The following is a 27,125-nucleotide window of genomic DNA, read 5'->3' on the forward strand; positions in this document are numbered from 1 at the left end:
GTTTTAAGTAGTGATTTTGTTGCTCAGTCCTCAGCCTAGTCTTTACTCTGCTTTGTTTGTAATCTGAGTCTGAACAGCTTTAAAAGTTACTTCTTATCCATTCTTATTACTATAGCTAGCGATCTGAAGGCAGAGCTCAGCATTTCTTTATAAATCTGTGTTGTCAGCAGGGAAACCCCGCTCGCCGTTCATTCATAAAAAAACATTATCAGAGACGCTTGGCTGCTGAAGGTGTAAACATATCGATACTTTCCGCCCTCTTCTTTTCATCACTTACTATTAAAAGTGCAGATGAATGGAAATGTAACCACGCCGCTGATCTGATGTAGGAAGGGTTAACAAATGGCTCTGAAAGGTTCACAGTCCGGCCCCGTTCTCAATCAATGAGACGTGACCTATAGCTGAAGACTAATTCATGCCGGATGATTATAAATATCAAGCGCAGACTTCACAGGCTTCACTCCGCATCTTTTTCTCTGAGACTCCAGCGCTGAAGAGGAACCTGCCGCTATGAAAGTGAGATCACGCTTCTCATTTCTTTCACAACATTTTTATTTTAGCAATTTAGACTTTAAATATTAGGATTTCTATTAGATTTGTTGTTTTATTCATTTTTTGTAACAATTTTTAGATGTAATTATTAACATTTGTTTATTTACATTTAAATTGAATTTTTTTTTATAATTTATTGTTTTATTAATTGTGTATTTTATTTTTAAAAAATCCAATACATTTCTTTATTATTATTTTAATTTGTATTTATTTGTAAAAAAAATATATATATATATATTTTTTTTTATTATTTTCTAACTTTATTTAAACTTCTACCATTTTAATGTTACCTTTATTATTATTTACAATTATTACTATCTTTTTTTTTTGCAATAAGGATGTTTCATATTTTTGAACTTATACTTCTGCACACAATATATTTCACATTGAAAAAAATAGGAGGCTTAATAATGTTAAATAAAAAGAGTAGATGACTTTTCAGATGGAAAATGATGTTATTTTAATACAGTTTCATCTTTGCAGGATTTAAGGACTCTTGCGGCGTACGCACTTGCGCTGTTACTTCTTGCAACATTTGTGTCCCATTCCTGGAGCGCACCCAAGGTAATGTCATGCAATGTTATGCTATTAAATATGGATTTATTTATATTAAAAAATTGTTTAAGTTTACTATTAATTATAGATTACTGTTATTAAAATGAAAATAGTAAATGTTTATTATGTACATCATTTGTCTTATTTTAAATTATGTTATGGTATAGCCTATTATGCATTATTTGTATTATAAAATATTTGATGAAATGCATTGCAAATGTTATTACAATAATATTTTTTACTATAATAAAATAATAATAATAATTATTATTATTGTTGTTGCTGTTAACATAATTACTCTAGTCATTACTATTTTTTAAAATGAAATATTTTATTATGCTGATATGTCTACTTGATATGTTGCAAATATAAGTTTTTTATAAATACATTTAAAAAAAATTATATATTTATGGACAGAAAAAAAATCTAGATGTCCATTTAAGCATAATTACATAACTGACTTTATTAGTCATTTATATATATATATATATATATATATATATATATATATATATATATATATATATATATATATTTAAGTTTATCATTAAATAATTTATAATATTGATTATATAACAATCTTTATTACAAATATTTTAAAATACAATATTTAATTATGTTGTCCATAAAGCAATCATTTTTCATTATTTTTAAAGGGCAGTTTTCAGCGTCGGAATTGGACACCCCAAGCTATGTTATATCTGAAAGGCACACGTATGTTACAGCTTCTTTTTATTTTTTAAATCCTTATTGTGTCTAAAAATATATACTGTGATCAACCTTCTGATTTTAAAATGTACTTTTCATATTTATACTATAACAGAGGGACGGCGCTTTGTGTCAGAAGACAGAAATGAAGGGGACCTGTATGATACAATACGCTTAGGTATGAATAAAAACATGTAAATATCATCATTTGAGTTTTCTTTTTTGTTTTGTTTTCAGAACTTATACTTCTTACAGCTTTAGTGTCTTTTTTTAACACTGAGAGTCTACATTTTTAGTAAATGACCCTAATCCTATCCCTTTATCAAGTTTAACATTAATGAATATTAATCAGTACTTAAAGGAACAGTTCACCCCAAAATTAAACCTCACTCAAGTGGTTTCAAACCTTTATGAGTTCCTTAGTTCTGTTCAAATCAAAAGCAGATATTTTGAAGAACCCATTGACTTCCATATTTGGAAAAATATATATGTATGGTCAATTGTTACTGCTTTCTAACATTCTTCAAAATACTAATAACAAGAAACTCAAACAGGTTTGTAACGAGTAGTTGATGACCGAACTTTCATGTTAGGTTGAGCTGTGCTCTAAATGCACATTAAAATTAAAGGAACGCTCCACTTTTTTGCTAATAGGCTCATATTTCAACTCCCCTATAGGTAAACATTTGAGTTTTGCCATATTTGAATACATTCATTCAATCACCAGGTCTGGTGGGAGCACTTTTAGCTTAGCTTAGCATAAATCATTGAAACAGATTAGACCATTAGCATCTCGCTCAAAAAAAAAAAAAAAAAGCTTAAAAAGTGCTTAGATAATTTTCCTATTTGAAGCTTGACTCCAGAATGTAGCAACTGTTCATTTTCTGAAATCAGAAAGAGCTTTATTGCCATGTATTTTTACATGACAGGAGTTTCCAAAGTGCAATGACAGTGATAGGAATAAAAAAGTAAATAGAGCAAAAATATATACAAGTTGACAAATGTATGTACAATAAATTTGATGTAACTACAGAAGAGTCAAGCTTTAAGTATGAATATGGTCAAAAAACGTTGAGCGATATGCTAATGGTCTAATCTGATTCAATGTTCTATGCTAAGCTAAGCTAACAGTGCTCCCGCCAGACCCGAAGATTGGCTGAATTTATTCAAAAATGGTAAAACTCATGTTTAACTCTAGATGGAGAAGCCTATTCCATCCTATTGCCAGCCCTGAAACAGTGTAGTTTTCCTTTAAAGGGTAACACGAATGAGACTGGTGCAGTAAACGGCATCTCTTCCTCCACAGAATCCCGCAGTCAAAACACAGAAAACCTGAGCATCTCTAAAGCAGCGGCGTTTCTCCTGAACATCCTCCAGCAGGCCAGAGATGAAGACGAGCCGTACTGAAGAACATCAGCTCAACACCGCCAGCTTTCAGCTTCTCTAATGTGCCGTTATTTGTGTTTGTTTCATTCCACCGGGACTGATTATTTAAGGAATACAGCAGAGACTGATAGGGAGGTATTTCTCGCTTCCTATGGATTCATTTCAGCTGATATAATGAGTTGTTTTTATTCAAGACGTATCAACTTGGAAAAGAGATTATTTACGGCGAGTGCGATTCTGTGTAATATAAATGAACTGTACAGTTTCTGTTTTTCTTCCTTTTGAGTTTCTCATGTTAAAAAATCGACACTTGATGCTCTGTAAAATACATATTTGAGAATGTCTGAACATTTTCTCTATCAATTAAACTAAATTTGCACTGACCTACTGTGACTGAGGCTATTCAGTAAAACATGCATATGATTTATTTGATTCATTTGGGAGAAATGTATTAAGATGTTTTTATTTGTTATACTTTTGGCAATTAATATCACACATACAGTCAGGTCCATAAATACTGGCATATTAACACAATTCTAACATTTCTGGCTCTATACACCAACACAATGGCTTTGAAATGAAATGAACAAGACGTGCTTTAACTGCAGACGGTCAGCTTTAATTTGAGCTAAATTAAGCTATTTAAATCCAAGTCAGTGACATCCAAGTCAGGTGAATGGTGTAGGAATGACAACAGGCTGCAAATTAAAGCTGAGAGTCTGCAGTTAAAGCACATCTTCGGTCATTTCAAATCCGTTGTGTTGGTGTTTACAGCCAAAAATGTTGTGTCTATGTCCCAATATTTATGGATCTTACTGTATATGCCAAACATAGTGGTAAGCTTTAGAGGAAACGTACAGTTTTGGTATTAGCATCAAATTAAATGTGCAAATGTCAAAGTACAGGTTAAAAGGTTTATTGTCATTCAGTGAAACAGATATATTTACATAAACACGAAAACAATTTACTCTTAATGATCGAATACCTTTAATAAACATTTACTATTTTAAGATGTTATTTTATTACACATATTATGCTATATTGTAATAAAATATATAATTTATATATTTTATATTTATAATTTAGAACAAATACATATAACTAGTACTATTATCCAAATAAAATTATTAAATATTTGAAAACATTCTAAATTGTACTTGAAATGGGGCAAATATTAAGATATTTTTAACCAAATTAATTTGTAAAAATACACTTGAAAATTTTCTATTTTATAAAATATTTGATAAAATGACATCAATTATTACAGTAATATATTTACTACAATAAGTATGACAGTAAATACATTATTATAACCATTAATTAAAATGAGTCCCTTTATTCATCAGGGGTCACTACAGCGGAATGAACCGCCAACTTATCCAGCATATGTTTTACACAGCGGATGCCCTTCCAGCTGCAATCCAGTGTTGGGAAAGTAATTAAAATTTAATTATTTAACGATTTCAAAACTTTTAAAATTATGCTAAACTTAAATAATGGAAATATTGTTTATCAATATATATTTTAATAAGATTCATTTGCAAAACAAATTGAAAACATGGTAACACTTTATTTTGATGTTCCGTTTAAGCATTAGTAGTATTAGTATTAGTCTGTTTAATATCTGTTGATACTGCTTCTTCAACAGACATTTAACTGACTATAAGAAACTTTACAAATACAAGTCAACCCCAACCTAACAGTAATAATACTTACAATCTTATGAGAATTAGTTGCAATTCAACTAACAGACTATCAAAATAAAGTGTGATCAAAAACATTTCTAGAATAAAAGCATTTACCATTTTGATTTTAAAACTGACTTTATAAGTAATGTTTATTTCAATTTTTGATTAATATGTAATGTTTAATACAGCTTGTATTAGTTAAAGATATTTTTCAACTATTACGTTTCTAAATGATTTATATTGACAGAACTCAAATTTAATCTACTTTAATTAAAATAAACTGTTAAAATATGTGTAAAAATGACTTCTCAGTGTGTGTAATAGATCAGTGTTTCCCAAAGCGAGGGTGGCGGGACAATGACGTGGGGTTGCTTGATTTCCAAAAGTCAAAACAATTTTATTAAACTATTAGAATTACCATATTTTAGTAATAGTAGTTAATAGTTACATAAAAAAACAACAACATGCAAAACAAAAAGCCATTAGCCTTCTAATATTTATTTTCATAGGATTGGTGTGTTTACATTATATTAACAACACCGCAGTCAGCTGCAGAAGTTTTATTTTATAGCACCAGATTAAACTTTCTGACACATTTATGGTAATCAAATAGATTAAATATAAATACAGGCCACAACTGAACATTAAGGATGATCTCTGAGTGGCGGCCTCCAAAATTAAACCAAGAGTAGCCTTGTGCTGAAAACCTTGTACCCACAAATTCTCTTTAGGTGAGGTCAATATTAAATTAAATAAATGGCTTTAAAAATGCTATGGCTGTTAGACTGTGGCACTCTTTTGTGTTGTCAATATTGATGTGTGCACAACATTTGTATATTTATAACCACCTCCTATGAATGAGGGGGTCATTGTTATTTTGGGGGTCGCGGGTTGAAAAGTTTGGGAAACCCTCTGATAGATATATTTACACAAACATTAAAAATGTAAATGATAAGAACTTATTGACAGACAGATAAAACTAAAAGTAAATGACTATATTATTAAAACATAAGTCATACCTTTTAATATTTGGTAATCTGTTGTGACACTGAATGACGTTTTAGCGGGTGTCTTCTATATACCGTAATTAAAAATGTATGATAGTCATTATTTTTGCTTGGGGAAAAATAAACACATAATAATAATAATAATAAAAAGCTGTTTAACATGCTCTGAGGACTGAAAAATGTCATTTCTTATTTGATTGAATAATAAAAACGTCTAAAAACGGTTTTGATATTGCCTTTTATTTTACGCAATATTAAAATACATTACATGTTTCTTCTGATCCCAGTGAAAAGCTCAACTGAAAGCTTCCAGTTTATCCCTACTTGAGTTTAATTCCACAAGTTTCATGAAAAACTATACCATTTTTCATAACAGACGCATTCATTATAGCCACAAATGACTTTACAAGATTTGGTTTCCATTAAGAAAGCTTTAAATGTCTAGTTTATCTCCAGATTCTGAACGCGATCTCAGACTTTTGAACACAAACTTTATGGATGCTAATTGCCGTTTTCCACGGGTTGTGTCCTCTTACCGTCGGTGTCTGCGCCCACACTGAACGGGGCCTTGATGTTCAGTCTGTCCCGCTCGGCCTCCTCCTCTTCATCATAGGTGTCGTCATCCTCTTCATCGCTGTGGTGAGGGGTGGAGTGGATGGAGGCTGACGGAGACGGAGGAACAGAGGATGGTCGAGGGTAACGGAAACCCTGCGTCTGGGCAGATAAAACACATTCAAGTTCAGTTTTAAAGGCAGTTGAAGTTTATTTTTAATGATTTGTTGTTATTTTATATTATGAAATATAATTAATAGTAATTAAAATATACATATTTAGATTATTTCTTTCATTTGAAGTGGTGCAAACTGTTTCTTTTTTACATATTTGATCACATTTTTGTCACATTCCTAAAAAAGATTCTATTTATTTATTAAAAACGATTTTAGAATTTCAATCAAGCTGTTAATTTTATTGTAATATAAGAATACATGAGATATTAGCTGATAAATGCTATTATTAATCTTATTATCAGTTTGATAAAGTTATTATATTAAGTATTTAGTATATTATGAATTGTGTATGAAATGTATGAGTTGAACCACTTTGCATGCTCCTTTTTTGTATTATTTTACTATATTTTGGTTAATGTGGCTGCTTTTTATTATTGTTATTATTATTATTACTTTTATTATTTGTGTATTTAAAAGAAAGTTGGCCATAGAAAATAATCGTTTTTAATATTAATAAAATAAAAACTAATAACAAAGTTCGGAAATCAGTTACAAAACCCTGAAGTTTAGGTTTTAAAATGAAATCAGTTGCTTACTTTATGCACTTGCCTTTTGTTTTTGCAATCATGAAGTGAAAAAATAATTATAATAAAAACAAAAAATATATAGTTGCAGTGCGAATTATTAGCCCCCCCTGTTTATTTTTCCCCAATTTCTGTTTTTTTAACAAAGAGAACACATTTTTCAACATATTTCTAAACATAAGTTTTAATAACTGATTGATTTTATCAGTACATTATATTTTATTAGATATTTTTCAAAACACTAGTATTCAGCTTAAAAGGCTTAACTAGGTTAATTAGGTTAACTAGGCAGGATAGGGTATTTAGGCAAGTTATTGTATAATGATGGTTTGTTCTGTAGACTATTGAAAAAATATAGCTTAAAGGGGCTAATAATATTGACCTTAAAATGTTTTTTTTTTTTTAAAGAAAAACTGCTTTTATTCTAGCCAAAATAAAACAAATAAGACTTTCTCCAGAAAAAAATATTATCAGACATACTGTGAAAAGTTCCTTGCTCTGTTAAACATCATTTGTGAAATATTTTAAAAAGATAGATAAATTGCAAGGGTGGATAATAATTCTGACTTCAACTGTATACCTGCTAATATATTGGCTATCATATCGGTCAATAATTCAATATCGGTGCATGCATCCTTATACAGTATATACACATTACTTGTAAATAAGTTATTGCTATTTATTATAAATATTTAATGTTTTTTATGCATGTATGCGCACTAGAACAGAACATAAAAAAACTTGCATCTTCAGTCACTGAAATGCATTCTGATTTAAAAATATATATATATTTAAAATGAGCCATAATTGGAGACTGCATTTATTTTAAGCATATGGGGGATTTATTTGTCTCACTAATCTTTGTGTCTGTGTGTGTGTGTGTGTGTGTGCGTGTGCGTGTGTGTGTGTGTGTGTGTGTGTGTGTGTGTGTGTGTGAGAGTGATTGGGTTATTTTCCTGTGCAGGTAAATGTTATCCTGTCAATTAAAGTCAAGAATGAAGCTTGACAGCAGTTCATCCTCATTGCTCTAAAAGGTTTGACGTTACACATAATGTTCAAGAACACTTGGGTTCATAATTTGGAGAGCAGAGAGGTGATTGTATTATTAAAATATATAGTATTATTGTAAGTATAATAACAAAAATAATATATTTTTAAATAAGATTAATTCTATTCCAACAACGCTTTTTAGTGTCATTAATATTTATTTGTATTTTCATTGTAAAACTGACATTATTTGTAGTTTCTAATTATATTTTTGTAGTGTTTTGATTCATTATAAACATTTTTTAATACAATAAACATGAAACTTGCAAAAAATATAAAACATTTTGTGGATTTTTCAAGCAATAAAGTGAAATTATTTATGTTGTTTCTGATATTTGTTGCCAAATCAAAGATTAAAGGTATGTTTTTGACAAATGTAGAGTCAAATTACTCCTCAAAAGCATCCAAACTTTTTGATGCTTTAGGACTTGAATAAATACTGTAGGAGGCATGTATTATATTTATTCATTTGCCCGCCTTCAGAGACAGATTGAGATGTATAAGGCGTCTCACCGACGTAAGGTTTAGATGCTCCGGTCGGAATTTCTCAGGGAAGGATCTGCTGAGGGCCAAATGTCTGGCGTGCATGTAGAACTGAGCAGAAAGAAACACTTTACCACATTAAGCAGAGGAGTAAAACTGCACCGATCACCTAAAAGACACTCACTCGTCCAAGATATCTCCAGTCCAGCAGATCAGAGAGTCTCTCCGTTCGGTTACGCTGGATTATTCTCTGCCTGCGCGACTTCTGGCAGAATGAAAACATGAACTGGGTCAGCTGATTACACGACTCGTCCGCAGAGCGAAACCGCCGGTCCACGATGTAGATTCCTGAAACACAGATGTTATTGAGATTATTATCTTTACCAGGCATATTAAGAACTATGAACTTTATGAACTATGAACTTTACTGAAACAAAGGTCTTGTTATAAACCCCCAAGTAACACTTCAGTGTTTTCTTTATCCTATTAAAGTTTAAAGGGGTCTTTTTTTTGTTTTATTCTCTGATGTTTACATAAAATATCATCAAGATTTTACTTAAAATATTTTTTCCTTGAATTTGCTGACGATACAATGATTTATTCAGCTGCATCATCATTTTCTCGAGCTAATACAATCCTTCATTAATCTTTTCATACCCTATAGATTACACTATTAGAACCGACCTTAGTTTTAAAACAAAACAATATTTTATACACATATTTATACTACAATCTTTTTTTGTGTTCAGTTGATGTTTACATACACTGTTTGAATAGGCATGGTGGATTGTAGACTCAGAAGTAAACGCCCACTGTTGTGATTGGCTGACAGTTTTGCAATAGAATTTTCAAAACTGCAAACATTTGACTGCCTACATCCTTCATTGATAGAGGCTGATGTAAGCTAAACGCATTAATACATATCAAACAGACCGAACTATGGTGGACAGATAATAAAAACAGTTGAAGATTACTATCGGATCCGATACTGTCAGCACAGCTTCATCTTGCTTTCAATCATTCTTAAAATTAGCATTAAACTGTGCCTTGTTCATGAACAAATCTGTGGTTAAATGAAATCAAGTAACAATCATGTTCTACTAATGAACACTTGAACTTTCTTAATCTTTCCCAATGTTGGATCAGACTCATCTTTATCCTTTGGTTTGACCTGTTGATCGCCTGTTATTTACTAATATGTGAATCAGTGGGTGGAGCTAAACATAAATACAAGAAAGTCATGATTCAAAACCATTTACAAGTAGCTCATTTACAGCCATTCATTTTAGCAGATTGCCTTTGAATCTAAGCTCTTTTCAGACCAACAAGAAAGCTTCGAGTTCTGTTTAAGTTGAGGATTTTTCTGTGTCTAATATCTGGCAAAATTAGCATTTCTCAGTTTGTGACCCCTTTAAATAATTCGGGTGTTTCTTCAAGGCGAAGATAACTGAGGTATGGAACTCTGGTTATTTATGGTGACTTAGGAATGGTCTGAAAGGTGAATCATGCTTTAGCTAATGCAGGACCAGCTGTGGTCAATCGTAAGCACACAATCCTCTAGAACAGGGGTGTCAAACTCAATTCCTGGAGGGCCGAAGCCCTGCACAGTTTAGTTCCAATCCTGCTCCAACACACATACCTGTAGGTCTCAAACAAGCCTGTAGGACTTAATTAGTTTGATCAGGTGTGTTTAATTAGGGTTGGAACTAAACTGTGCAGAGCTGCGGCCCTTTTGGAACTGAGTTTGACACCTGTGCTCTAGAAAGTAGTTTATAAATAAACTTCACATGTTGATAATGCAAATGGCTTTGGGAAGCAGTGATTCAGCCAGTGATTCACTCACCATATTCAGACGGGTCAGAAACATGTTCCTCCATGAAACAGCCAAACCCAGATAGATTTGTGGTCACACTGGGGATTCCCATGACTGTGCACTCACCTGAACACATATGATGATTAATGTGTCAACATTTATAAACTTGAACATGCTACCATCACAATTTAATATCAGCATTTACCTGATTCTCCTCTTACAACAAGCTTGAACTGTATAAGTGGCTATAATATAAATGGGGGGCTCGTCCGGGATTTTAAATTGTTCAAATATTAAATGACAAAATTGAACCATATGCATAAAATGTGTCAAAACGTTGCTAGAATGAGAAAGAATTAAAGATGTGAATGCTACTACAGTGTGAATGAGCATATGAATATGAAACCTGGTGTGTAGCCCCATGGTTCATAGTAGGATGGGAACACTCCCAGGTGGCAGCCGCGCACAAACTCCTCATAGTCCATTGGCAGCAGGGGGCTGGTGGAGGACAGGAACTCGGGATGAAACACAATCTGGTGTAGAAACACATTCACACCACACCTTTATGTATGGCTCACCACAAATAATCAATATTAGACATCTTTTATGCATTAGGCAAAGCACTTAACTGATGACAACAACGGCTTTTACATGGACGTTCTGGGATTATGTGTAATAATGAGCTGGAGCCAAGTAGATGGAGCTGAGGCTTGGTTTTTATGCATGTAAAAAACAGAACTTTTTTGAATATGAATTATGTGGTTTTAAACATCACCATGCTTACTGGACAAAAGCGGATTGTAAAGTGGCCACTTTATTAGGTACAACTCCAAATTACTTCATGTAATTAGCCAATCATCACATGGAAGCACCTTAGTGCATGTAGGCATGAAGTTCAAACCAAGCATTAAGAAGTGGGAAGATGGAGTTTAAGTAGCATGATTGTTGTCAAAATATTTCAGAAACCCCTGATCAATTGGGATTCTTATGCACAACCATCTCAAGAATTTACAAAGCAGCAGTTCTGAGAGTGAAAATGACATGTGGATGCTAAGGTAGATGCTGATAAAGGCAACAGCAACTCAAATAACCACGTGTTATGACCAAGGCTTGCAGAAGAGCATCTCTGAACACAAATCAAACCTGGAAGCAGATGGGCTACAGCAGCAGCAGAAGCACAACACCAACATTCCTGGTATCAAATAATGGCAAACTGAGGTAACAAATTTTAACGACTCACCAAAACTGAACTATATAAGCTTGGAAAAGGGTTGCCTGATATGACGAATCTCGATTTCTGCCGCAACATTTAGATTTAAGTACAGAATTTGGCAAAAACAGCATGAATCAATCACGCCTTAATGTTTGATTAAAGGCATCCTGTGTGTTCCAAAGATAAATGAACTGAATCTCTTGTGAGCTTGGATCAGCAAGAGGTTGAACTAACTCTTTAACAGTTTGCTGGAGTCAGACATGGTGAACTGCACACCTTTACTCTGTCGTTGCGTCCATTGAAGAGGCCGATACGCCGGATGTTGCCCAGGATCGGGTCAGTGGAGTCGTCCAGCATGTTGTGAGTTGTTACTGGAGGAAGAGAGTGTCGCTGTGGAAAACAAACACAATAACAAATCTACTATTTAATCCATTTTCATACCACTATTTTTTTTCCATTGAGTTCTAGTACTTATTTGAGTCACACTTCATTATAATTTAATAAGCTAGTTGTAAATAGTGTGAATTGCTTCTTTATTGCTATTCTGCTGTTGCTAGTAACACACTTCAAATCGTTACCATTAATACCATCTCATTGATGGTAAACAAGGGGTTCTGAAACTTTTTAGCCTGTGACCCCCAACATAACAATTCCAGTTCCTCGCGACCCCTATTATCCTCAGAAGTGGTTATAAACATGTAAATATTGCACAGGACGATGCACACACACCAAAAAGCCAATATAAACACAAGCATATTAACAACAAAAGTGCAACAGTCTAAACAACAAGATACTTTTTTATAGTCATTTATTTATTTGTTTAACTTAATATAACCTCACCGAATGAGACTGGTGGGCACAATGTTTACAGCAAAAGTTTTATTCTTGGTATAATTTTGCAGATCATCCTCTATGTTCATTCATGCTCTTTACTTTTAATGTAGCCAATGTGAGTGCCGTAAAGGTGTCAAAGTTTAACATGGTGTCATAAAATGAATCTGCTGCAACTGATGCTTTTGCTGTGTTAATAAAACATAATCACAGACGAGGTCGCAATCCAATAGAAAAAAATAATAATCGAAAGACTGATGGGTTTTTATTTTTAAATACAAAAAAAAAAAAAAAAACGCTCAGAACTGTAAGCACTCAAAATACATGGTAGTCATTGACAGCAACAAAAAGAAAACAAATGCTCAGCTCAAGAAGAACGCTTCAGTGGACACACAGCCTTACACTGTGTACTAACAACATGCGACAAGACATCAACAACAAGCAGTTTGTATGTCTGCAGCAAATGCAACGTGTAAATACTAGAAGCATTTAAATACCTGCCAATGCACTCCCAATGAACTGGTAAAGACTTTTAATCTACTTAATATATATGAAACATCATTAATAGGCAGTAGTATAGCAATAAATGTCACATTAAATGGTATTTAAACTCATTCATTCATTCATTCATTTTCCTGTCGGCTTAGTCCCTTTAATAATCTGGGATCGCCACAGCGGAATGAACCACCAACTCATCCAGCAAGTTTTTACGCAGCGGATGCCCTTCCGGCCGCAACCCATCTCTGGGAAACATCCACACACACACACACACACACACACACACACACACACACACACACACACACACACACACACACACACACACACACACACAAACACACACACACACACACACACACACACACACACACACACACACAAACACTACGGACAATTTAGTCTACCCAATTGACCTGTACTGCATGTCTTTGGACTGTGGGGGAAACCGGAGCACCCGGAAGAAACCCACGCGAACGCAGGGAGAGGTATTTAAACTAGCAAGTTTAAATACCATTTTTTATTTTTTAAATATAACTATTGCATGCTATTTTTTAATCTTCTGAAGGTTATGGATAAAATATGGTAATTCTAATAGTTATCAAATAAATAATAAAATAATATAATTTCTTTTTGATTTTTGGAAATTACCAAATGACCCCCACTTTGGGAACCATTGAGATCAACTATTCAGCTCCAACTAGTATGTATTCCAATTGTGACTAAGATTTTATGTACAAGTAGTTATTCATTAGGTAGTAGTAATTACTTTTATTAATAGTATCAATTAAATAGATACAACACTTATTTGATAGATGCTATTTAATTGATTAGCCAGTACCCGTTCAAAAAATTACATATTAGAAGCTAAAAAGTACAAAAATGCTCATTTTCAAAGGGTAGCGCCTCAGAGATTGCTTTTCTACCTTTACTTCTCAGAGTGTATTAAAAAAGCTTGCTTTCAAAATCCATCAAAACTGCATTTCAATCGGCGCCATTATAATGGTTGCAATACATTATTCTTGCTATTAAACTCCAGAGCCTGAGCCACTCATAAGAAGAAGAAAAAAACCCTAAATGGACTTTAATCCTCCGGACAAAAAAATTAGGCTCATTTTTTCCTCCAGTTTCTGCTTTATAAACAAACACCAGCGCTAAATGTATCGATCTCTCTCCTTCTCGAAATATTGATACTCAGATAAATCCAAGCAGAGTGGCTGTTTATTGACTGCCTGCTCATAGCGCTGTCATTAAACCGCCGTTGAATAAATCTCAGCAACATGTTCAATCTATCGAGCGCAAACAAGTCAAGAAACATGCTTTAATACGTCACTGCCTCTGTAACACAAGCCGCTCCGGCAGTCATCCAGCACAATGATGCAGGGGATTCCTCTTCAGATTTACATCAATATTCACTATAGCCTCAGCCTGACCTTTGATTCAAGTCCATTCATAAAAACAGCCCCACGTGAACGCTTCTTCATCTGTAGACGCAAATTCCGGCTTGTCCGTGTTGTCACAAAAAGAGAAATATACATTGGATTGCTACTTTACTGAACTAATTAACGAGTGATCATTAGTATATGAATTAATATGTACGGTTTCATCCTTATTTGTGGTAATGACCACTGCTGACAGTTGATTATTATTCTTGTTGAACAGTGACTAATGATTAAATTGCATGGCAATAGTATATTGATTTTAATAGTTAATATTATTGAGTTTATTTTAGCATGCGTCAAAAGAGACGGGGTTGCCAAATATTCAGTTTAGTGATTATAACAATCAAAATTTTAAAACAAATGGATAAATTTTTAATTAAATGTTTATTTATTCATATTTAAAATGTGACCAGGGCTTAAACATTTAAAAAAGCATGTTTTTTTTTGCACAAATAAAGTGCATTTACAAATTCATTAAATGAGATATATTTACATTACAAATCAGATACAGTATATTACAAACATATAGTTGAAGTCAGAATTATTAGCCCCCTATTAAATTTTTTTCTTTTTAAAATATTTCCCAAATGATGTTTAACAGAGCAAGGACATTTTCACAGTATGTCTGATAATATTTTTTCTTCTGGAGAAAGTCTTATTTGTTTTATTTCAGCAAGAGTAGAAGCAGTTTTTAATTTTTTTAACACAATTTTAAGGACAAAATGATCAGCCCCTTTAAGCTATATATTGTTTCGACTGTCTACAGAACAAACCATCGTTATCCAATAACTTGCCTAATTACCCTAACCTGCCTAGTTAACCTAATTAACCTAGTTAAGCCTTTAATTGTCACTTTAAGCTGTATAGAAGAGTCTTGAAAAATATCTAGTTAAATATTATTTACTGTCATCATGGCAAAGATAAAAAAAACTGTTATTAGAAATGAGTTATTAAAACTATTATGACTAGAAATGTGTTTAAATTCTTTTCTCCGTTAAACAGAAATTAGGAAAAAATAAACAGGGGGCTAATAATTCTGACTTCAACTTTATTTGTGAATTATTTGAACAAACTTAAAGCATGAATTATATATCTAAATTCATAATTAAATTAATAAAAATTTGATTTACGGTTTTCAAATTTCTATTTTTAAAGTAATAAATTGATAACTGAATTTCTATATTCATAATTTGTGGCATACTTTTTATTTGACATTTGTAGGATTTTCAGTGGTCAACTCTATTAACATCAACTGAACATATAAGGCATTATTTCCAGCTTTAATAGTAGTAATAGTAATACATTTAATACTAAACATCATTAATAAACATTTTTAGTATTATAAATATTCCATTTAATATATCTAGCATTTTCAGTACTCAATATTAACATCAAAGCTAGCAAGGTATAAAAAATCTATAAAATCAATAAATAATTATTATACATTTTTGTTGTTAATCATTATGTGCAATTTTGCACCCTTATATATCTATACACAGGGTGTCCGCGAGGTCTTTAAAGTCTTAAAATGTCTGCAGTCTCAAAAACACAATTTTAGGCCTTAAAAAGTCTTTAATTTACAGAAATATTATGTTGTAGGTCTTAAATCTTTTTTGAACAGATCTGAACTTAACTCTTCTTAGTCATGTATAGCTACCCAATCTGGCCATTAACACTTATACAATCACCAACAATCCATCTAAAATGCAACTTTAACTCTATTTACCATCATGTTTTAATTATATGCCTTGCAATAACACTTGTCTAAAAGTTATCCATGTATTTATTGCTTAGGAAGCTGACCTGGACAGACTGTTGTGCATACATTTATTATAGTTTTTAAAAACCTTTTAAGCATTTATGTAGAAAAAAAGTGTATATATACAACTAGAGCTTGTTTGTTTTGACAATATTTAAAATATTTTGCTCAAAATTAACTAAAATATTATAATCATTTATTAAAGTATTCTAAAAAAAAAAAAAGTTTGATAGGGCAAATAAAAATCTTTTCCAACTCGGCAATTCGAAAAACTCCTTAGCGTTTAGCTCTAAATTTCATTCACAATAGTCTTAAAAATGTCTTAAAAAGTCTTACATTTAATTTGCTGAAACCTGCAGCAATCCTGTATGCAGAGGCTAGACTATTTGTACAATTATTTAATTTGAATATTATTTTGCTACTTGTAAGCATTGTGTATCACACAATCTGACCTGTGTTGCATAAATGGCCCTCTTCATGATGGTGAAATCATCTCTGTCCAGGATTTTGCTCATGTCTGGGATTTCTCCCCTGTGAACACAAATGAGCTTCATTAAAGGAGATCTACACATACACACACAGCCTTACACACGCCTTTTCTCGCTTCATGATCACACATGAGAAGTGACCTATTGACATGACACAATGTCATTATGATTATCCTACAAGCTGACAACTCCCTGAGGAAGAGCAGTGCTTTCATCAACACCTGGTTAACACTGTCAAATATCAACACTTCATCATCATCATCATCACATGATGACCACATTTACTGTTACTTCACTTCAGTTTCAGGAAACCACCGACCTTAACAAGCTCTCGTAAAGCTTTTTGCCAAACTTCTCCTTCACCGACTGAGCCGTGTCCCTGAGAAAGGAGTAAAGGGAGATTCAAGAAATCTAAATCATATACACATACACATATTCTAAAACAAAATACTTAGGTTGATTCAGTTAAAAGGTGGTAACCTGTTTGTATTTTTAATGTACTAATAAGTAAGCCCACTCGAAATCTGCACGCACAGAAATTTACACCATTTTTTTAGCCCATCATTGAGTTTACTTATTTACTTTGGTATGTGTGTTAACATATTAATGCAGTTTGTATATTAATTTCAGTAATATTATTGAATAATATGCACCTGATTATATTATTTATTTACAATACAGTTTGTAATATAATGTAATATTTAGTGTTTTTTAGTTGACATATTATATGAGCAACTGACTTTGTGTACCAAACAACTGGATCTAATTGGATTTGCATTGTAAATGCAATAATATATATTATAAATGCACAGGTTTTTTACAAACCTCTGCAGAGAAATAGCTAAAAATGTCCACAGATTCTGTCTGGGCCTGCTAATATGTAATAGAGCAATGCTATCTCACTGCAGTTCATAACGTTTTGATTAAGTGGCTAATTAGTATGAATTCATGCAATCTCATTCGTACAGCTTCGTAGGTTTTTTTTATCCACCGATGACAGTTGGGTTTAGAGGTGGGGTTGTGTGCCATGCCTCTTTTTAAAAATTACATTTTCATCGTACATCACACAAAAAAATCTATATTTATTGACTTTGAAATGTGAAAGATTTATATTAGACCTTTATATTTACGTTAATGTGATATTGAACAAGTGTACCTAATAAAGTGGTCAGTTTATTCTCAATTCTCGCTAATAATAAACCAAACAATTAATTTGTTGCTTATTAACTGTTATTAAGGTAATAGTTAGCCTTAGGATAAGTACTAATAAACAGCCAATATCTTAAGAATAGGCTAGTAATAAGTCACTAGTTAAAATGAGAATTGGTCCATAAGCTAAGTTGTTACACATTATTTAATGCTTAAAACGATTATATACTGAAACAATTACATACCACAGTTGCTTGCGTACAGCCTGTCCTTTAAGCGACTCCACGTTAAAGTTGTTGGTTTTGGCGGGCATGATAAAAAACACAACCACTGTAACGTCACTCTTATGAACCTGCATGTTAGCCAAACACAATCGAGAATCAACAACCTCATACACTTAAACTACATCCCATTTTCTGAAGAAACAGCAAGTCATACCCTTAGCAAGTAGTTTAATCTGGACAGAGATTCGAGAAACAGATCTGCTCCCTTATTAGAAAACTCGTATCGTCCAGCGATGAAAAAAAACAGCGTCTTCTCGAGATTGAAGTCCAGATGACTGACGGTAAGACAACAGATATTTAAAAATAATAACAAGCACTATTCTGTGTGTCCCCAGTGGGCACCTTGGTGTCAAAATAACCTCACAAAACACATTAAAAATGCAACTCGATTTTATGTCAATTGACTAGCTTTCAACATAAGACATTCAACATTGACATGTTTTTTGATGCCAATGTTAGATGACTATTTGATGTCATTTTGACGACAGGGTAGTTAACATACAGTGTAGGGATATAGAATCCAATGTAAATTTGTCATTTGTAATCAAAGCTTTCAGATGAATAAACTGTTATAGTACTTTTTGTGTTGTTGTTTTTGTCAAAACAAGTAGATGTCAAATAGACATCAAGGTTTTGAAATCAAATCAATTTCTCATTCTTGATGTCAATTTGATGTTCTTAGGACATCAAGGTGCCCACTAATTTATTGATTTGATGTCAACTGACTACATTGATATCAATACAACAACAAAAGGACATCTAACATTGGCATGAAAAAACAAAAAACATCAAAATCTGATTACAGGACAATCCAGTATTGATTTTTGACGTGTTTTTGATGCCAATGTTAGATGTCTATCTGATGTTGTTTTGACATCAAGGTAGTTCACATGCATTATAGGGATACAAAATCCAGTGTAAATTTGGAATGTAAGCTTTCACATGAATAAATTTGCATTTTTTACGTGTTTTTACGTCATTCTTGATGTCAATTTGATGTCGTTTTGACATCAAAGTGCCTGCTGGGTTATCACATTGATGTCAGTTGACTACACTGATATCAAAACAACGTCAAATAGACATCTAACATTGGGGTAAAAAAAAATCCAGTGCAAATTTGTAATCTAAGCTTTCATATGAATAAAACCATTTTATATTATAATACTTTTTGTGTTCGTATTTTGATGGTTAAAATGTCATCAATGTGTGAATGTCAAATGGACGTCAAGGTTTTGACATCAAATCAATTAGCTTTTTGTGCATTTTCTGTAATTTCTGATGTCAAATTGACAATGTTTTGACATTCAAGTGCCCGCTGGGTTATTGATTTGATGTTTATTGACTATACTGATATCAAAACAACATCAAATAGACATCTAACATAAAAAAACATCAAAACTTTATAACAGGACAGTCCTGTTTTGATTTTTTACATGTTTTTTGATGCCAATGTTAGATGTCTATTTGATGTTGTTCTGACATCAGGGTAGTTCACGTGCATTGTAGGGATACAGAATCCAGTTTAAATTTGTCATTTGTAATTAAACTTTTCAGGAGAATAAAACTTTTCTTGTATTATAATAATTTTTAGGCTGGTATTTTCATGGTCAAAAGGGATATTAACTTGTGGATGTCAGATAGATGTGAAGGTTTTGGCATCAAATCAAATTTTTTTGTCATTCTTAATGTCAATTTAATGTTGTTTTGACATCAAACTGCCCACTGGGTTATCTATTTAATGTCAAGTGACTACACTATTATCAAAACAACATCAAATAGACATCTAACATTGGGGTAAAAAAAAAAAAAACACCAAAAATAATATAGGACAGTCCTGTATTGATTTGTGACGTGTTTTTGATTTAAAACTGCTCTGACCCATAGAAGTGTCCTCTTACGAACTCCTGGATCTTGGATTTGTTCATGGAGTGCAGGTTCTGGAATTCATGCATGGCTGAAAACTTCCTAACATTCAGGCCGTTGGGGGTGACGACATCTGCAAGAGTCATGCACGAAGATGTGATGGTTTTCTAATGCAATCAGTTGCTAAAAATGGGGTTCCTTTTCTTATACCTGGGTTTCTGTGAAGCATGTGATCGGCCTCCACTGCTGTGATTTGGGACACGGTTGTAAAGACGTGCGCACAGTGAACCGCAGCTCTCTCCAAACAATACCGGTGGTAGATCTGTCTCTCTCCAGCCTCTCTGTCAATGTCAAACTGCAAGAAAGAAAACAATTAGGGATGCAAAATATATCGGCGGCCATATTTAGTATGTGTTGATAAATGAATGTTATTGGCTTAATAAGAAAATCAATTTTTTTCTGATAAATTATGGATTTTTTCAGATGGTTGAAGCACGTTTACATGACATGCTGCACGTAGCAGATGGACACTTTAGAGGAGTTTATGCAAGAGAGACAAATTGCAATTCAGAATTATACCGTAAAAATGTGTTTTGTGATTCATATGTATTTTAAGTTCATTAACAGTTATGAATTGCATTATGTGAACTTGATCTCTGCTGTCGACTTTTAATGTTAAAAATTCAACTCAGCAGTTTAACAGAGATATTTATTGACATTTTAGTAGGTTGAAACAATATACTCTATGAGAAATAATGGTAACACTTTATTTTGATGGTCCGTTTGAGTATTAGTAGACTGTCTGCTTAATATCTGCTGATACAGACATTCAACAGACATTTAACTGACTATAATAAACTTTGCAAGTACATGTCAACTTACACTAAACCGAACCCCAACCCCAACCCTTACCCTAACCCTAACCTCAACCTAACATTCTACAAATAATCTAATAAGAATTAGTTGGCATGTAAATGCAATGTAACTTAAGTTCAACAAATGGACCATCAAATTAAAATGTGACCGATCTAAAATCAATAGAGATGAGTCCATAAAGTAACAGAAAATGTTCAGGGAGTTTATAACCAATTTTTTGTACTGTAATTCGAAACACCAACCAGACAATATACCAATTAAAACTAATGTCAGACTTTTCAACATCTAATGTTGTTGGAGGAATATTTTTTCTCTACTATTTGTAGATGATTTCGGTAAAAGAAATACATTTTTGAAAAAAAAAAAATCATATCAAGTTTTGAATTTATCGGCTAATATATCAGTTATTGGTTTCCAAATATAAAGAGTTATTGGTTATCTGTATTGGCCAAGATTTCCATATCAGTTGAATCTCTTAAAAATAATAATGCCAAAATTATAAATAAAATATATTATGAAATTAGAGAGAACATTATTGTACAAAGCACAAAATAAATGGTTATTGTTAGAGCGTAGCTGCTATTAACTTTAAGTTAATTTACAATATTATTAGTGCTGGGCAAAGTATTTTTATTACGAGATTAATCGCATCCAAAAGTTTATTTTGACATAATATATGTTTAATATATATACTTATTATGTATATGTGATGCAAACTCATAAAAACAATCTAATTTTCTTACATACAGTAGATATTTATATCTATTTATAATCTGTATCATATATACATTTACATATACACACACACACATACATATATATATATATATATATATATATATATATATATATATATATATATATATATATATATATATATATATATATATATATATAACTTGATATGATATATATGATGTATATAACTTTTTTCTCATAAATGAATGCATGTGTGTATTTCTATAATATAGTTATACATTTAATATAATAAAAATACACAGTACACACATATATATTAACTTCTATTTCGGATGTGATTGATCACAATTAGTTTTTGCAAAGCACTAAAAAAAACGCAAACAACATACTAAAAAAAATGTAAAAAAATTAACCCAACAAAAATACTGACATACTTTAACATCAGATTTTAGAAAACAAAAACATGCACAATGCTTATTGTAATCGATCAATTAAAGATGTATGGTGGTAAGTGTTTTTACCCTATTCACAAGCTGTAGCTTACCTTTTTGAAATGCAAAGGGTATTATTAAGTATAGAATCACTTATATAAAGAGACTTTTACCAAATAAAAAAACTGTTTGTAGAAAACATTGCCAATGGATTTAATTATTATTTAATAACATTAATAATAGTTATGACACTCTCAATGCAGTTAGAGTAACAAGCATGTCTGAATTGAGCATGTTTTATTAAAAGACTGCAATATAAGTTAAAAGAGGCCGAGAGTTTCCCCTCATCAGCAGGTGAAGGAAGTCCCTCAGGGGCCAATAGGTGGAAAATCAGAAGATGCTGTCAATTATTCCTCAATCAACCTCTGCAACCTTCAGGCATGATGACCTTTATGCTTCTGCACAGGCCCAATTATCACTGCACTTGCTCACTACCACCTCTAATAAGTGTTCAGTAGTTCAACAACTAACTGCCCTCATTTCTGCAGGGCGCACTTTGAATACCAGAAAATGTGAGGGGTTGTACATCTTCTGTCTTTTAATTAATTATTAATTAAAAGGCATTAATCATTTTGGTTCCTCTAATTAAACTGCAAAATATTAAATCAAGAAAACTGAAATACTCATTTCTTTTTAGCTCTTTTTACCCTTAATAAATATGACTTGTATTGAAAAACATTTAGTTCTTCTGGGATCATAAAATGATTGCCAAATAATTAAACAACATTACAAGAATTTATTTGATTAAAAATATAGTTTATATTTTTTGTAATATAAGTGCAAATTAAAGTAAGGGTTTTATTTTTGTTTTATTTTCTATTTTAAAATGTAATGTACTCTTATGTTTGCACAGAATCAATTCAAAATCATGACTCCAGTCAGTAACACCTTCCAATAACTTTTTATTAGTTAATGTATTTAACATGATTTAACTAACATGAAATGAGCAATATTGTACAGCATTTATTAATCAAAGTTCACCATTTACTAAGCCATTATTAAAAAGTTATGGTTGTTAGCATTAGTTAATGCACTGTTAGTTAACATAAACTAACTATTAACAACTTTATTTTCATTAAATAACATTAACAAAGCAGAATAAATACTGTAACAAATGCATTGTTTGTTCAATGTTCATTTCAGTAAATACATTAAGTAGTAAATGCAAAGTGTTACCATTATTAGTTATGTATAGTACTTTTTCAAACTTGTGAATGGTGCTTTCAATTAAATACATAAAAGTGATTTTATAAACATAGAAAGCACATTAATAGCACGTAATGCATGTACTTTAATGTTTAGAATAATGTTTGTGAAAATACAATGAGTGAAATAATGTTTCATCATAATTCAGTGTAACAGAGATAATATTTTTTATATTTTAAATGACTAAAATCTAAAAACAGAGATTTATAAAACAGCAGATATGTGTAAAGATCTAAAATAATAATTCATTCAAATTTTAAGCCTATTAGTCTGTGATTCTTAAATATGTTTTTTAATCTGTCATTAAATGATTCTCGTTCTTAATATGAATGACAAGCTATATAAACTATTGTCACACTAAACAACATTTTAGTTCTACTAAAATCCCTAATCCTTCCCAATACCCATTACTACCTTAATAACTACACTGGAAAATATACCTGTTTATGAACAGTTTCCGTATTTTGTGATTAACAAGTGTTTTCTCTTTATTTACAGTTGAAATTGGAATATGGGAGATTGATCTCTGCTCTGTTGGCTTTTGGTGTTGAAAATTCAACTCTACGGTTTAACAAAGTGCCTTTTAGTAGTTTGAAGTAATATAATGTATAAGAAATAATAAGAAGTAAGTCTGTAATAATAGTTTTTTTTTTTTACCATAATAAACAACACAACTCTATATAATATATCACTTAAAACTATTAAAAATGTAAATAAAAGTCACTTTTCCAAACTTTTCAAGGTTAAAAGTTGTAAGAAGAAAGCTCAAGGTCCCACTATGCAATTCAAAAGCATATATAAATGGGGGGCTAACTTACTTCTATTCTTTACAGCGCATTATTAATTAGGAGTTTGTGCTAAAAGTTTGTTAATACATTGTGCCTTAGTGTAACTGAAAATTAAACCAGACACATTCTAACGTACAGTAAAAAAGCAAATTTGTATTACACTTATACTTTGAATGCTTAAAAACCCCTGTTCATAACTAATGTTTTTTATATAATACTTAATATCCTTATATAATATCTGTATTATTTTCTATTTGGCAGTGAGCGACCTTCGAGTCAAAAGGATTGAAAATCACAAATGCTCAGTGTCAAAACAAAATCCTCACCTTATCCAGGTTGTTGTAGAAGTCAGCATTTCCAGCGCACAGGTATCGACCCAGCAGGGTGGCATGAGTGGTGAAAATAGTCGCCAGGGGAAGATTTCGGGAGCGGCTCAGTACCAGTCCTGTCCCAGCCTGCCACTCATGGAAGTGAGCAACTACATTGAGCTTGTCCTGAAGCTGGTCTGTTAACTGCAGGAGGAGACCAACAGGTTTAACATCAGCAGCAGGTCACAGGAGTTTACCACTTATAGTCACACTAAATCAATTCATATGAAAGAAAGAAAGAAAGAAAGAAAGAAAGAAAGAAAGAAAGAAAGAAAGAAAGAAAGAAAGAAAGAAAGAAAGAAAGAAAGAAAGAAAGACTAATTGTCATTTTAATACTTTCCCAGTTGATTGAATTGCATATTTTTATATTGGGTTTCTAAAATGTTGTCTAAAAATGCAAATTATGTAATTAAATTATGGACTAATTTGCATAGTTTTACATTGTAAATAATGATATGATCAAAAAGTAATGAATAACAAGATGTTTTATGTTAATTAAACTTAATAGGTTAATTGAGTTTTAACTTTTATTTTTTACTATTTACAGTCACGCCAAATTAATTTATATTTCAGCCGTTGAGTAGGGTAAAGAAAAAAAAGAAAGAAAGAAAGACTAATATTTATCTTCATACTTCCAAACGTCATTTAAATATGCAAATTATGCTATATGTAATTAAATTATGCACAATTTGCATACAATTCTACACTGTAAAAATAATCTGATCAAAAATGAATAACAACATATTTTGTTACTTTAACTTATTTTAATAGGTTAATGGAGTTTCATCTTATTCATTTCAAGTTATGCAAGTTTTAACTTGATGTGTTAAGTTTTTTATTATTGATGCAAGTTGAAATTACTTGTACAGTTGATTTGATTCAACTTAAAAATTTAAGGCAGCAACAAAGTTTTAGTTTGTGTAGCACAAAAATCTAAATTTTTCAAAATTATTGTTTTATTTTTTGACATAAAAGTCAAACATTTTTAACAGGATTTTTCAATCACCACAATTTTATTCATATTTAGAAAATACTGCGAAATGTATACATATATAATTTAGTATACATGTATCCATGTATACTAAATTATATATGAATATATGCCTTAGATATGATATGAATTTAGATATGATTAAAACTGAAAAGTCTAAACTGGAGATTTATCAGTGCAGGAGGAAGAAAAAACAACTCATTTTGAGAAGTACCCTTTAACAATATGTATGTTAACTTAAATACAGTCACAAATATAGAAAAAAGTGCAACAAAATAAACACACAAATGTGGATTTAGGATGTTTTTCCATTGGAGTGAAAAAAGGTTTTTGTCTACAGCTACTTGCCTATAAGTGAATGCAAGCATTAGTTTGTAGTGTGTGTTCACCTCTTTGAAGAACCAGGCCACCAGAGAGCCCAGGATGAGTGAGTCGTTGGCCTCTCGGTCATGATATGGCAGGCCAATGCCGCAGGCGCTCCACAGATCCCCCTTCCAGCGGTCCAGGTTCCAGGCGGCAGCACCAATGTCAAAGAGAATCACATATGGACTGCCCTCAATCAGCCAACGGCCAAAGTGAACCTGCATGCAGACAGAGGAAGGTAGAAATCATTAAAACAAACCAATATACTGTCACTCAGGCAACATTATGTAAATTAAATGTAGATATCTCCCCTATTTAAACTTGCTAAATTAAAATCAGGCTTATTATGGGTAAAACTAAAACCAGAAACAATACTTTTTTTTTTGATATTACTAGAAAGCATATTTAATGCAAAAAAGTGGCAACTATTAAAAAAAGGAAAAAATAAGGGAGAAAAAATGTTATGATGTATGCATGGGTGGGTGAAATAGTAAACTATCTAAAACCAATTATGTTGATAAACTATTTAAAATAAAAGTAATTTCAAACTATAAGTACATATTAAAAAAATCTAAAAAAAAAAAAAAAACACAATGATTACTATCTATCTTAATTAACAAAAGCTATTTTTAAAACATGGGTGAAATAATGTTAAAATGTATGCAGAGGTTAAATAATGAAATAATAAACTGTTTAAAACCCAAACATGTCTTATTTTCTAAATGAGAAGGAATTCACAATTAAAATAATCAATAATCAATAACTACAAATATTTCAAACTGTAAAAACAATAAACTAATTAAAAATTAAGGAAATGGCACAAATGCACAGCCAAATTTATTTTAAATAAATACTGAATTTAATAGGATTTTTTTAATCAGTCAAAACATACATCTACATTTATACTTCTTATTCATCTATTAATATACAATTTCTATCCATTAAAATATTTTTGTATATAACCACACTGCCCACCAGCACTAAAACAAAAAAAATCTGTTGCTATATACAAAATATATATATTTAATATATATATTTGTAAAATTACGAAAATGAAACAAATCTGCCTCTAGAGCTGTAGATAAAAAGATAAATCCTCCAAAAATTGTAATCCTTTCCTCTCCAAAGTGATTCTTTAGCATCATCTGGTGGCCAAATTAAGGAAAAACCTTTAAGATGCTCAACTGAAACCACCCAAAAGCTTTCATTTACATCTAGCATTGATACCATTTTTGAAACATCCTCTGTGTCAAAAGCTAGAACAG

General features: G+C 31.7%; 2 protein-coding genes across 4 annotated transcripts in view; one reads left to right on the plus strand and one right to left on the minus strand.

The window, feature by feature from the left end:
- Positions 1-165: 165 nt before the first annotated feature.
- On the plus strand, positions 166-3,584 carry spx (spexin hormone). Its single transcript, NM_001423858.1, has 5 exons — positions 166-516; positions 1,036-1,116; positions 1,764-1,821; positions 1,931-1,993; positions 3,122-3,584. The coding sequence occupies exons 1-5, from the start codon at positions 511-513 to the stop codon at positions 3,220-3,222; spliced, it is 309 nt and encodes a 102-aa protein (NP_001410787.1). The 5' UTR covers positions 166-510; the 3' UTR covers positions 3,223-3,584.
- Positions 3,585-6,120: 2,536 nt separating this feature from the next.
- gys2 (glycogen synthase 2) overlaps positions 6,121-27,125 on the minus strand; it is a 28,050-nt gene continuing 7,045 nt past the window's right edge. For all 3 annotated transcript variants that reach the window (XM_068219531.2, XM_073945651.1, NM_001018679.1), the window contains 14 exon segments: positions 25,887-26,078; positions 24,465-24,650; positions 20,289-20,433; positions 20,094-20,211; positions 18,370-18,490; positions 18,177-18,283; positions 17,102-17,161; positions 16,747-16,825; positions 12,041-12,154; positions 10,958-11,084; positions 10,582-10,677; positions 8,923-9,086; positions 8,769-8,849; positions 6,121-6,610 (listed from right to left, as the gene is read on the minus strand). In XM_068219531.2, the coding sequence (XP_068075632.1) occupies positions 6,398-6,610; positions 8,769-8,849; positions 8,923-9,086; positions 10,582-10,677; positions 10,958-11,084; positions 12,041-12,154; positions 16,747-16,825; positions 17,102-17,161; positions 18,177-18,283; positions 18,370-18,490; positions 20,094-20,211; positions 20,289-20,433; positions 24,465-24,650; positions 25,887-26,078 (1,803 nt within the window). In that variant the 3' untranslated portion in view covers positions 6,121-6,397.

This window comes from Danio rerio, chromosome 4, assembly GCF_049306965.1.
Source record: "Danio rerio strain Tuebingen ecotype United States chromosome 4, GRCz12tu, whole genome shotgun sequence".
Taxonomy (NCBI): Eukaryota; Metazoa; Chordata; class Actinopteri; order Cypriniformes; family Danionidae; genus Danio; species Danio rerio.